Genomic DNA, 13,436 nt, shown 5'->3' on the forward strand with positions numbered 1-13,436 from the left:
TATTTCATTTCATTTGTTTCATTAATGTAATGAAGACCAAATTATCTTTTTTTCTGATTTTATTCTTAATGTTATATCTAACAATTCTTTGTCAAATCCAAGGTCAGGAAAATTTTCCTAGGTTGTTTCTAAGTGTGTTATATTTTTTCTCTTATGTTCAGTGTAAATTATTGTATGTGATGTGATATAAGTACACGACTTTTTTTTCCATATGGTTATCTACTTGGCTCAGCACCAATTTATACGAGAAATTTTTTTTCTTTATTCTTGGCACTTAAAAAAATCAATTGACCATAGATGTGCGAGTTTATTTCTCAGATCTTAATCTCTTCCATAGATCTGTATGTCTATCATTGTGTCAGTACCACACTATCTTGATTACTATTTCTTCATACAAAGTTTTGAAATTAGGGTATGTTAGTCCAACTAATGTGTGTTTTTTTAAAGAATGGTTTGGCTATTCTGATTCTGTGCAATTCCATACAAGTTTATAAACCAACTTGCCAATTTCTGTAAAGAAATCAGCTGGTATTCTGACTCTCCAGATCATTTTGCAGAACAGTGACATTTCAACAAAATTAAGTCTTTTGATCCATGAAAGTGGGGTGTTTCCAATTCAGTTATAACTTTACTAGTTTTTTAATGATGTTTATTGTTTTCATAGTGTTTGTTTTGTACTTTTATTAGTAAATTTTTTCCTAAGTATTTTTCCTTTGATGCTTTTGTAAATGCATTTGTCTTTTTATTGCATTATCAGATTGTTCATTGCAAATATGTAGAAATACAATCTATTTTTATATTTTAATCTTGTTTTCTACATTGCAGAACTCAATTATCAGTTTTCACTCTTTTGTGGACTCCTTAGAGTTTTCTATGTGCAAGTATAGGGACAAAATTATTTCTTTCTTCCTTTCTACAGCTAATCTAAAAACTAAAGTGATGTAGGACAGAATAACAAAAGAAAAACTTTCCTATGTATGGGAGCCCCATAAAACAATGAGACTCAAAAAAATTTAAAAAATGACCAGAACAGGAAGCCTTTATACCTTTTGGACAAAGAAGCAATAACTTTGACAAGGCAGAGGGGGAAAGGCTACCAAATGATGAAGAAATAAGGTTTTTTTATACAGCCTTCTCAGTGCTAAATTTTCTGTCTCTGATGATAAGGATGCTGTCTACTCTCCTGGTGCAAGGAGGGCACCTTTCACATGGGAGATTCATCTCCTGCTGTCAAAGGGACAAAGGAGGGTCCGAAGGCCCTTCTGGCAGTAGCTGTATCTCAAGCACCTTAAATCAAAATAATCAATAGGCCAATATGCCATATCTTGGGGGGACTTATTAAGAAAACAAGATACTTCATCTGGAAATAGAGATAATTTTACATCTTCCTAACTTATCTGCATGCATTTCATCTCCCACTCCCTGTTTTTTCCCATGGTTCTGGCTAAACTTTCCATTACACTCTAGAATAGAAGTGACAAGAGCAGACATCCTTCTTTGGTTCCATATCTTCACATCAGGGAAAAGCATTCCAGTCTTTCACCAATAATATAATATTATCCGTGGATTTTCCATAGATGTTCCTCTATCATGAGGTTAAAATTTTTCCTTCTATTCCTGGTATGCTGAGTGTTTTAATCATAAAACAATACTAGATTTTTGTCAATTAAGTCAGTCAAGTAAGCCTAAGCTTGCTTAGAGTGTTTTTTGTTTGTTTGTTTGTTTGTTTATGAAGTCAATCACTCCACTTGTTAGAGTTCTATTCATATTTTCCATCTTTCATGAGTTAGTTTCAGTAATTTTGGTCTTTCTAAAAATTCTTCCATTTCATCTTAGTTACCTAATTTATTGCCATGCAATTGTCCATTGAATTCCTTTATGATCCTTTTCATTTCTATAATTTCAGCAGCTATAGCCCTCTTTCTTTTGGATTATATGAATTTGAATCATCTTTCCTTTTCTGTAGACCAAAATTTGTCAATTTTGTCAATCTTATCATAGAACCCATTTCTGGATTCATTGATTTTCCATTCCTCATTTCATGAATTTCTGCTCAATTTTTATTATTTCCTTTTCTCCTTGCTTTGGATTTGGTACCTCATTGTTTCAAGTCTGTTTAGTTGAAATATAAAGTTATAGATTTGAGATTTTTCTTCTTTTCTAGTATAGTCATTAATGGTTACAAACACTTTTCTATGTTTTGCTTTAGATGCAAGCCATAAACTTTGACCATTTAAACATAATATAATGTCCCTCAATATCTTTACTAATATTTTTGTTTTCAAGTCTATTTTGCCAGATAATTGTATCACCTCTCTATCTATCTTATAGTGCTGTTCATAGGTATATCTTCACCATGCTTTTTTTTTTTTCAACCTATTTGTATCTTTGAATCTAGAGTGTGCTGTACATAGCATATATTTAGATCATGGTTTGCTTCTTAAATCTGTGGTGACAATCTATAACAAAATTTCATCAAGTGTAAAAATGAAAATAAATGGTATCTGTATCTTTAAGGGGAAACTTTATTGTTAATCACAGGAACACAGGACTTTCTATGTTGCTGTGGTCTACTTACTTCCACACCCATACAGTTCCTTAAAGTGTGTAAGATATACTGCATGGTAGAAATTCAAGGGAACATTATGACATTGTCACTCACTGAGGCGCCTAGGTTTGTGTTCTCTTACAATTAACTTAAAAACACAGGTCTCAGTTGAGTCACAAAAGAGATATTAATTAAGTATATTATGTAGTATATTAAATGAATTTATATTTTTTAATTGAGGTGTTTTATGCTAAATGGTATCTAATATACTGCAAACATACATCACTGTTAGATAGTAAGTAAGAAAAAACAAAAGCTGTTGCAGAAAGCTAGTATCTGGCCTACAATTTTTGCAAGGCCAAGTCTTATCTTACTGAATAGAAAAATGTCACACACCGTGCAGTGACCATAATGTCCCAAGACATTTATAATGCTATTTTATAAGGACATGTCTAAAAATGGTAAAGAATATAGTTCCAAATCATAACAATGGCCAATATTCCCCTTTTCATACTAATATTACTGACCAGAGCTTCTTACAAATTCAGGTTAGCTCCACTATATTGTTTTTACCTTCTAGAAACCCAATATTATGATTGGTAATGACAGAATAAAGTTTACCTCCTCACAGCATTTAGCACAGAAAAAGGCCTTGCTTTCTTAAATAGGAATCACACCCTCTAATACAGTATTTGTTAGCATTTTATGGATTGAACAGTCAATTAAATATTTGTATGAAACAACTACAGAAGTGTTCATTTAACCAAAAAAGCAAATACTATTTTTTTAATGCATATACTTTTAATCACATACAATCAAACACTACTGAAAGTATATTGAGGGATTACATTCAGCTACAAATAACAGGAAACACCCAGTCTTCCTGAAAGGAGGAAGATGCTTATTCTCTCATGGAAGGACTGGGTCAAGGCAGCCTCTGCACATGCAGCAGAGAAACAAACACCTATGGTCCTTTTTGTTGATGGCCCCATTGTAGATATCATGGTCAATCAGGAAAACATGCTCACTGCACTGTTAACAGCATAAGGTGTTTCCTATACAAGTTAGACCTTTTACTGATATAATCTAGAAAAGAGAGGATTCAGAGAATGTTCACAAGTATGAAGAACTGAAATAGTTTCCTGGTGGACACAAGAGAGCCGAATTTTGATGTGGGTCTTGTGAAGACATCAGTGAAAAACTATACCTCTAAGAAAATGGAAATCAACCAGTGTATGTTGTATTAAACATACACTTAATTGAAAAGTAAAGAATTCAAAAAAGTCAGCTGGAAAATGGTGTCCTTGAAGCCCCTTTGTTTCTTTCTCCCTCTGTATGATGGCTCCAATATCTGCCTAATGCCTTCTTCACTTCTGCCTTCCAAATCTCATGCAAGTGAGGCTATGGGTAAATTCTAATATGGAACCACAGAGAAAAATGAATTCTGGAAAATCTAGTTCATAACATTACCAAAAGGAGGGATATCTACAACTCTAGATATTTTGTCCTATCACAGGTCTCTCTTCTGAAATTAAAATTTATTTGCCAAATGCCAGTCAAAAGAAAAAAAAAGATCAAATATGAAAATAACTCACATGAAACTTTATTCTTTTGTAAACTTGACACACATAAAAATTTACCCCAACTGTTTATAAGAATGGAAAATGGGAAAAGACTCATACCCATCACCCTCAAAAGGAACTTATTAAGTAAGAAAGGGGCAATATATATAATAAACTAAGAATATGCAAGAACTGTCATGAGGTCTATAGGAAAATCCCAAATTATACCAAACTGTCATTTTTCAATGGCCCTTTAACACACACACAAAATAAACATCATAGAAAATTAAACTTAATTGCATGGCAGAAATACAATTAACTTAACCCAGGATCTAACATCCTTCAAAATATAGAAATAATGTTAACTGATTTAATGAAAAATCACTACCTATTAATATTATGTGCTATTGTTGAATGACAACTCACAGAATTATCTCACCTCAATGTTTCTGAAAGTAATTACAGTTGACCCTTGAACAATATGTTTGAACTGCACAGTTCCACTTATACTCAGATTAAAATCACATACAAAATTGGGTATTTGTGCATGCAGAGGACCAGATTAAGTTATAGGTGGATTTTTGATGGTGCAAGCGGTTGATGCCCCTCACCCCAGTGTTGTTCAAGGGTCTACTGTGGTAGAAATTTTAATATAAACACTTTATTGTTAAAATTTTCTAGAAAATTATACATAAATTAATTTCCATCAATCCCTTCTCATGTTATTTACATTTTCACTTCTTTTTAGTGGGAATTTTACACATAAGGAAATGGGACAATTGAAGGCTTCCCCATACTATTTACATTCAAGAGCTGTGGTTCAGTGAATACTTTCACAACTTCAGAAGGGGGATGACTGAAGGCTTTCCCTCATTCTTTACATTTATTTGGTTTCTCTACTGTGTGCACTCTCATCTTGTGATTTTGAAGGATGTTCTTATAAATGAAGGCTTTTCCACATACCTTACATTCACAGGAATTTTTCCAGTATGAGTACTTCATGTCATTATAAGGAACTGTGCTCTGCCTAGGCTTTACCACATTGTGTTCATTCATAGGATTTCTCTCCAATGTGAGTTCTTTTATGCCTTTCATATAAACTGAGGTAAGTGAATGCTTGCACACACCTTACATTGATAGGGTGTATTTCAAGTATGCATTTTCATGTGTCTCTGAAGAGATTTTCGAGAAATAAAGGCTTTACCACAATGTTTACACTCATAGGGTTTCTCTCCTGTGTGAGTCCTTTCATGGGTTTGTAAGGAACTGTAAGATCTGAAAGCTTTTCCACATTCCTTACATTCATAGGGTTTCTCTGCAATGTGAGTTCTTTCGTGTATTCGAAGATTACTAGGATACTTGAACTTTTTACTACATTTTTTACATTCATAGGGTTCCTCTCCTTTGTGAATCCTTTCATGCATTTGTAAGGAACTAGAATATCTGAAAGATTTTCTGCATTCTTTACATTCATAGGGTTTCTCTCCTGTGTGAGTTCTTTCATGTGTTTGTAAGTTACCAGAAGATCTGAAGGCTTTCCCACATTCCTTACATTCATAGGGTTTCTCTCCTGTGTGGGTTCTTTCATGTGTTTGTAAGGAATTGGAAAATCTAAAGGCTTTTCCACATTCCTTACATTCATAAGATTTTTCTGCAATATGAGTTCTTTCATGTTTTCGAAGATAATTGGGAGCACTGAATGCCTTACCACAATGTTTACATACATAAGGTTTCTCTCCAGTGTGAGACCTTTCGTGTATTTGTAAGGATCTATAATTACTAAAGCTTTTTCCACATTCCTTACATTCATATGGTTTCTCTCCTGTGTGAGTCCTTTCATGTGGTTGTAAGGAACTATATGATCTGAAGCTTTTTCCACATTCCTTACATTTATAGGGTTTTTCTTCCGTATGAGTTCTTTCATGTATACGAAGATAACTGGGATACCTGAATGCTTTACTACATTTTTTACATTGATAGGGTTTCTCTTCAGTATGGTTTCTTTCATGTCTTTGAAAACTTTTATAACATCTGAAGGCTTTTCCACAGTGTTTACAATGATAGGGCTTCTCTCCAGTGTGGGTTCTTTCACATATTTGAAGTGAAGTTGAAGAACTAAAGGTTTTCCCACACACCTTATGTCGATAAGGAGCATCTACAGTATACGTTATCATGTGTCTTTGAAGAGTTTTGAGCCACATAAAACCTTTTTTGTATTCCTCACATTTATAGATTTCTTCTCTATTGTGAATTCTTTCATGTTTTTTAAAACATTGAAGATAACTGAAGGCTTTCCCACATATATTACATTTATATGGCTTCTCTCCATATTTCTGATACTCAGAGGGTTTATGTCCCGTGTCACATCTGGTGTGCCTATTATGAGATGAATACTGTACGAAGACTTTTCCACATGCACTGGATTCCCATGGTTTTACTCCAGAAAGAGTTTTCTTCAGATTGAGGTTTGGAATAAGGCTGAAGTTTTCTCCACATTGACTATCCTTTTCCCTTTCACAGATTCTATCTACCATATGACTTCTGTAAAAAAACAAGAAGCACATTATTAATAATTTATTAGTGATTTTATATTTATTAGAGAATATTTAAAGTAAATTTTTGTGATTTATAGCAAAAGTGTAGATTTTCTGCCTTATATATATGGGTTGAAAATGAATACACTAAAAGCTCTGAAAGACAACTTCAGCCTTGCTATTTTCAAAACAATGACATTCATATATAGCATTTATTCATGCTGTTTTCATGTGAACTAGTTTGCAAACACTGAACATTTATGCCATATATAAGAAAGTTATTTGATGAAAAATTAATTAATTTGAAGCAAGTGTTGTTCTATTTGCTTCTTTTTCAAATTTTGTAGCATACCCGGATTTTCAAGTGAGATATTGCTTTCCATTGTGAGTGTGACTCACCTTCGTTTTCTCCCTTGGTTTTTGCACTGATCTTCAACATCATAATCTTCCCATTTTTTACCTATAATGCAGACCCAGAAAAATCATTTCAAAGTATTAGAAATTATAGAAAAATTATTAGATTCTAGTTCTATGATGAGGTATGAACATGCCCAGTTTATTTATGAATGTTCTCCCTTCCCACATTACACTTTGAAGGGTAAAAAGTACTTGTCCTCTAATAGAAGAAGTGAAGGTAACTTGCACATCCTTACCTATTGAAGTCAGGTTCCTGAAGGTTTCCCGCATCACATCTCTGTAGAGTTTCTTCTGGGAAGAGTCCAGTAAAGACCACTCCTCCAGGGTGAAGGTCACAGCCACATCCTCAAAGGCCACAGAGTCCTGAAATGCCCCAAATATGTGATTTGTGGGACCGACAGCACTGGCCACATATACTCCATTTATAGGAAGGTTACATATAATTCTGTCATCGCCAAACATATATACCATGAGATAACTTACTCTCTAGCCACACTTACTTCCTTATATAATAAACACCATCATAAACACATGGAAATTATTAACACATTTTTACTGTGATCACGTTATATTATATTTTTCTCTAATGGCAGGGTTCAGAACATGCTAGAAAATGACAGAAACACTACACAAATGAAACAAATATTGTTTTAAAACCATCGATTCCTTGTGAAAAAATTCTTTAATGTCCCTTCTTATTACCCATTTATAGCACTCCATGAAACAGAAGGTCACATCTGCATGAGGTTTCAAAGAATAAAAACATAGTGAAGAACTAGAAGCTTTTTCTTCTACTCCCATCGCCAAAAATGAAGACTCCAGAAGGCCTGTGGAAATCCAACATTTAACAAAGCATAACTGACTATATCATCCTAAAGTCCTCCAGACAATTAAAAGTGTGTATACCTCATTTTATTGAGCTTCTCTTTCTTGTACTTGGCAGATATAATAGCATTTTCATCAATATCGAGACAAGACCCTCCACCAGCAATAAGATTATGACTCACTGAAGGCTCAGAAGGTGGTTAACATTTTTTAGCAATAAAGTATTTTTAATTAAGGCATGTACACTGATCTTATAGACATATGGTATTGCAAACATAATAAGACTAATTATCATGTAAATAAAACTTCTTTATACACTGGGAAGCCAAAAAATTCGTAGGTTTGGTTATTGAATCATTGGTTTTATTGCAATGGTCTGGAACCAAACCCACAATATCTCCAAGGTATGCCTGTAATCAGAGACAGCTGACTGAATGAGAATATTCTTGTTGGGAAGCACTGCTTTTACCTTGTGTAATATTTAACACAGACTCAGTTATTCCTTCCTCTCTCTGTATGATTTTATGGTCTAGAAAGTTATTTGGAACTTAGAGCTCAGATACAAACAAGAAGGCATGACAACTTAGACCACGAAATCCCTATATTCCTGTGCCTCAGGACCACTTCCAGCCAATTTTTGGCACCTATGGGCACACACACGAGATAATAATATGCCAGAAGTGTGCCTTCCAGCATAATGATAATATTTGACACCGAAGAACAGGTCAAAAGCTTCAGATTGCAAGAGAGTTTACTGACATCCACAATGGTTTGATGGCGCATTTGCCATGATTATAAAATAACTAAAGGTGTCAGCAATGCTTTCCTGTGAAGGAACATAATATCTCCATTCCCCAACAAGGAGGAAGCGTTTCCTGACCAGTCGCCCTAGAGGCTTCCTTCCCTTCTTCTGTCATTTCCAAACTCTCTCAGGGAGTAAGGGAGCATGATCACTCAACCTCTGAGCATGGGAATCCTTCAGCTGATGACACCACACATAGCCAACAGGTACGAAAGGGGTTATTGCTTCTACAATTGTGTCTGGGAGGAGAATAAGGCAGACTTCTCAGGCAGGCATGAAATAGCTTTAGAGAGAGAGAAAATGCATGGACTTGTTTTTTTTTTATTAGGGTTAGGGGTGGGCTAGGGTGAGTTCAAACACAAGGGCAGGAACTTGTGTGGATTCAATCTCTGCTGCCCCAAAGGAGGGAGCACTAAGGCTTTCTTATCACCTTGTCCAGATGTGGGGCATAGGGGGAAAGAGAAGGGATGAGGCTCCAAAGCTGTCAGCCATCAATTATCAAGAATTAGACTGGGAGACTGCTGGTTTCTGGTCCGGTATTTAAGAAACTCAGAGGCTGTCATTCCCAACCTCACTAGAAGAAAAGCAAAAAAAAGCTTGAAATAAACTTATCTTCTTAGATCAATCAGAGCATTTAGGTCACAGGACAACTCAGTCTCCAAAACTGGCAAAGAGAAAATGGACACAGCATTTGAAAAAATGCCACATATAATCTGTTCTATACATGGCCTGCACTCAAAAAAATAAATAAATAAAATTCTATTTCAGCAAAGTTTAATGCAAACACCAAAAAAAAAAAAATAGACAGAACATACTATCTATGAACCCTAGGACAACCTTTTTTAAACAGGTTTAAATACACATGATGGGAATACCTGAAAGGGGGGTGGGGACAGAAAAAATCAGAAATAGCAATCACTGAGATTTTCCTAAAATCAACAATAGATGGCAAACTGTCAGTCCAGGAAGCTCATATGACACTAAATATGGTGACCAAATATCTCACATTCAAACCAGACAAAAATCAAAGACAAAGATAATATATTGAAAAAAGCCAGAGAGGGTAAAAGCACCTTAGTTATAGAGAAACAAAGATAAGAATTAAATCAAATTTCTTTTCTGAAACCATGCAAGCAAGATGAGAGTGAAGTAACAAAGTTTTGAAAGAAAAAAATCCTTTCCCAGAATTCTGTGTCAAACAAAATTATCCTTCAAAAATAAAGGAAAATAATTAATTTCAGTGACAAAAACTGAGGGAATTGGTCACGAGTACACCTACTTTGAAAGAAATGATAAAAAATTCATTAAATAGTGTAAATAATAAAGGTAGTAAATTAGAAAAGGAATAAAAAGATAAAATATCTTTTGTATTCCTTATAATTAATATACCCGATGAGTTTGGTTAAAATAATATAGATTTAAATTTAAAATATCAATAAATTAGAGGTTCTTTCTCCAAGAAGGCATAGCAATCCTTCATGTGTATGTGCACCATGACAGAGGAGCCGAATACATGAGGTTAAAACTGACAGAACAGAAGGAGAAATGGAGGACTCCATTACTATCATTGTCAACCTCAGCACTCCTTATCACAAATTATAAATTCTAGCAGGTAGAAAATCACCAAGGACAGATATGAATTCAACAGTGCCTGTAACAACTGGATTTAATTGTAATTTATGAGACAGTTCATGCCACGGGGCAGAATTCACACTATTTTCAAATTCGCATGGAACTTCACTAACACAGAACACATTCTAGGACACAAAATACATCTTAACAAATTTGAAAGATCAGAAATCATACAAAGTATGTTCTCATGTCATATAACCATTAATGTAGAAATTAATAACAGGACAATAAAAGGAAAAACCCCAAATATGCAAATAGGCAACAACACACTTCTAAATAACACACAGAATCAAAGGACTCTCAAGAAAAATAAAAAATTATTCTGAACTACATGAAATAAAAATACAATTTATCAAAGGTTGTGGGTTGCAATGACAGCAATGCCCAAGAAGTAATTGATGCCATTGAACAAATACAGTAGATAAATGAAAGGTCTATAATCATTAATGTAAGCATCCAATTATGAAATAATAAACAGAGCTAATTAAACCCAGAGTATGCAGAATTTTAAAATACCATAAATTAGAAAAGAAATCAAGGTAATTGTGCAAAATCAATATAGAAAATTAAAACGATAAAAGCAGGTTCCCTGAGAAAATTAATAAAATTGATAAACAGCTAGTCAAAATAACTAAGAAAAGAACTATACAGAAATTAAGTCTAAGGCCATTATAGGTCACTCCAGGAAGTCTGAAAGGTGGTCACTGAAGCTTCTATGGTGAAGGGGTCTCTGAGGACACTACCAGTTGAGCCAGTTATATGGGAATTTAAATAGCCTAGAGCCTTTGATGGAAGGGGTGCCCCTTGAAGGTGGGCAGTTTGCATGAAACAGCACAAATGGGCTCAAGTATATTTTGTAAACAAAGAATATGTTGCCTCCCAAACACAAAGAATCTATACAATAATATGGTTGCTGAGAGAGACCATGGCTATTTCTCTGTGGTTTCAGGAAGGTTGTGGAATTGTATTTATTAAAATATTTTTTTTAAGTAACCAAGGCGTCAGGTTCTCATGTGTTTCAGGCAACGGACCATCCACCTTTTGTGAACCTCTTTTTTCAGATATGTCAAAAGAATGTCTCCAAAGGAGAATGTCATGAATCTCATGTCACATCTGCTCTCTTGAAGCAAGGTAAACGCAGCTCAGATTCTGCCTCCAGAGACTGTGTGTGGTGGCAATGGCGTTGAGGTCCCTTCAGAGGTGAAGGCCAACTGCAGCTGAGAGGCTGTTGACAAAGGCACTGAACAGACCAGACTTGACCAAACCTGTGATGGCAGAATGTGTACCAGTTGCTGAGTGGATGGAGGCAGTAAATTCCATATGATTGGGTACAGAGGCTTATTTGGTGTCACCAAGGTCGTGGTTGTCCACTGTGAGGTGTTGTTCATTCTTTCCAGGTTTAAGTACAGGCCAAATTCAGCTGTTCGAAGGATAACTGAGGATAATCACTTCTTCCTACAAAGGGTCTCATAACAGTTTCTAATCCTTGAAGGTCCCGTTTAATTTACACTGGATCATATTATCTAATTTTACTAAGGGGTCAAAACCATATAGTCCTATTTATGCAGCCCATTTGGAAGTGGCACAGATTTTTAATTTAGTTTCATTTTAATTTATGAATTATTGTTTAGGAGATTTCTTGCTCAGCAAGGGATATTTAAGGAGAATAGTTATTATAACCATAAGGCAAGGATGGACCTAGAAAGTGTTTTGCTAAGTGAATAAGTCAGACAAAGACAAATACTGTAAGAGTTTACTTACTTGTGGAATATAAATAAAGCCAATCAACAAACAAAACAAAACTGAAACAGCTTCACAAATACAGAGAACAAATTGATGGTTGCCAGAGAAAAGGGGAGACAACGGTGGAGGAGGGGTGAAAAAGATAAAGAGGAATAAGAGGTACAGACTTCTAGTTACATAATAACAGGTCACAAGGATGTAATGAACAGCATTGGTGTTTTCACAGTCAATAATATATAGTAACTGAACGGTCACAGATGGTTAATGATTTATTTGTTGATCACATCATAAATCATTTGTGTTAAATCACAATGTTGTACACCTAAAACTAATATAATATTGTACGTTAATTATATTTTAACAAAAATAAATAAATTTAAAACCAAAAAAAAGAAAACCGGGAAAAAAGGCTCCTCTTGACAAAGTAACCATATGATGGTGTCACCCAATTCACAGGGAATAATTGGCCTAGTACCACACCAAGGCCCATCCTATATCAAGGAGAACTCTGCCTCTGTCACAGCTTCACTCTAACACAGATTATACCCGGCAAAGACATCCAACCAGGACCATCTGTAGGAGGGCCCCGCCGCACACGCCTGTTCCCAAATGCCTAGGAATTCTCGAAACTGCGCTCTCTGGCCACTGCACACAGAACTGGGGTTTGGCAGGGTCAGCGCTGCCACATGGGGCAGCACAGCTCACAGCCCCAGCTCCCCATCACCCAGCAGCCCATAGTGCGGCTGCCACCCCGCAGCAGAGCAGGAGAGCAGGTCAAAGTGAGAGAAGACAGACCCACGCGGTGGTCACATCGGGACATGCTGCTCGCAGAGCCAACTGTTACGGTCAACTGCAACGTTGTCCACACAGACAGAGAAGGTGGGAAAAGGCCTATGATTCAAGTAATTGAGGTCTCAGGGCAGGGCAGGGCAGGCCCCTCAAGCGATTCTCATATGGCTTGAGAGCGTAAAAAAAAAAAAAAGGATGGCCTAGGATTTTACTGTGGCTGGGGGTGTTGCAGAAAAAAATATTGAACGACATTTGTGAAAGATGGAAAGGCAGATTTCATTCAGAACCATTGCTATAGATACAGAGACTATTGAGGTGGGACTTCACAGAGGGGAGAAATGGGATCGGGTCCCACTCTGAGCACAGCAAGGGCAAGTGGGGATCATGGCCAGAGAGCAGGGTGGGCGTCAGTGGATGGAAAAATTACTGAGAGAAAATCAGGGTTAGGGGTTCCTGCTAAACCGACTGACAGGATTCCGACTGCAGACAGGCCAGGGTGCTCAGATGTCACCTGAGGGTGCAGGAGAAGGAACCGATCAGATATGGAAGGGATCAGATAGGAGGGGGTTCTGGTTCACATGACT

General features: G+C 35.8%; 1 protein-coding gene across 1 annotated transcript in view; it reads right to left on the minus strand.

Moving 5' to 3' along the window:
* Positions 1-4,135: 4,135 nt before the first annotated feature.
* LOC102898088 (zinc finger protein 14) overlaps positions 4,136-13,436 on the minus strand; it is a 20,781-nt gene continuing 11,480 nt past the window's right edge. Inside the window, exons 2-4 of the mRNA XM_015589233.2 lie at positions 7,298-7,424; positions 7,044-7,104; positions 4,136-6,651 (exon numbers count right to left, since the gene is read on the minus strand). Of these exons, the coding sequence (XP_015444719.1) occupies positions 5,259-6,651; positions 7,044-7,104; positions 7,298-7,424 (1,581 nt within the window). The 3' untranslated portion in view covers positions 4,136-5,258. The remainder of the gene's footprint in view (positions 6,652-7,043; positions 7,105-7,297; positions 7,425-13,436) is intronic.

The sequence above is a fragment of the Pteropus alecto genome, unplaced genomic scaffold (genome assembly GCF_000325575.1).
Source record: "Pteropus alecto unplaced genomic scaffold, ASM32557v1 scaffold304, whole genome shotgun sequence".
NCBI lineage: Eukaryota > Metazoa > Chordata > Mammalia > Chiroptera > Pteropodidae > Pteropus > Pteropus alecto.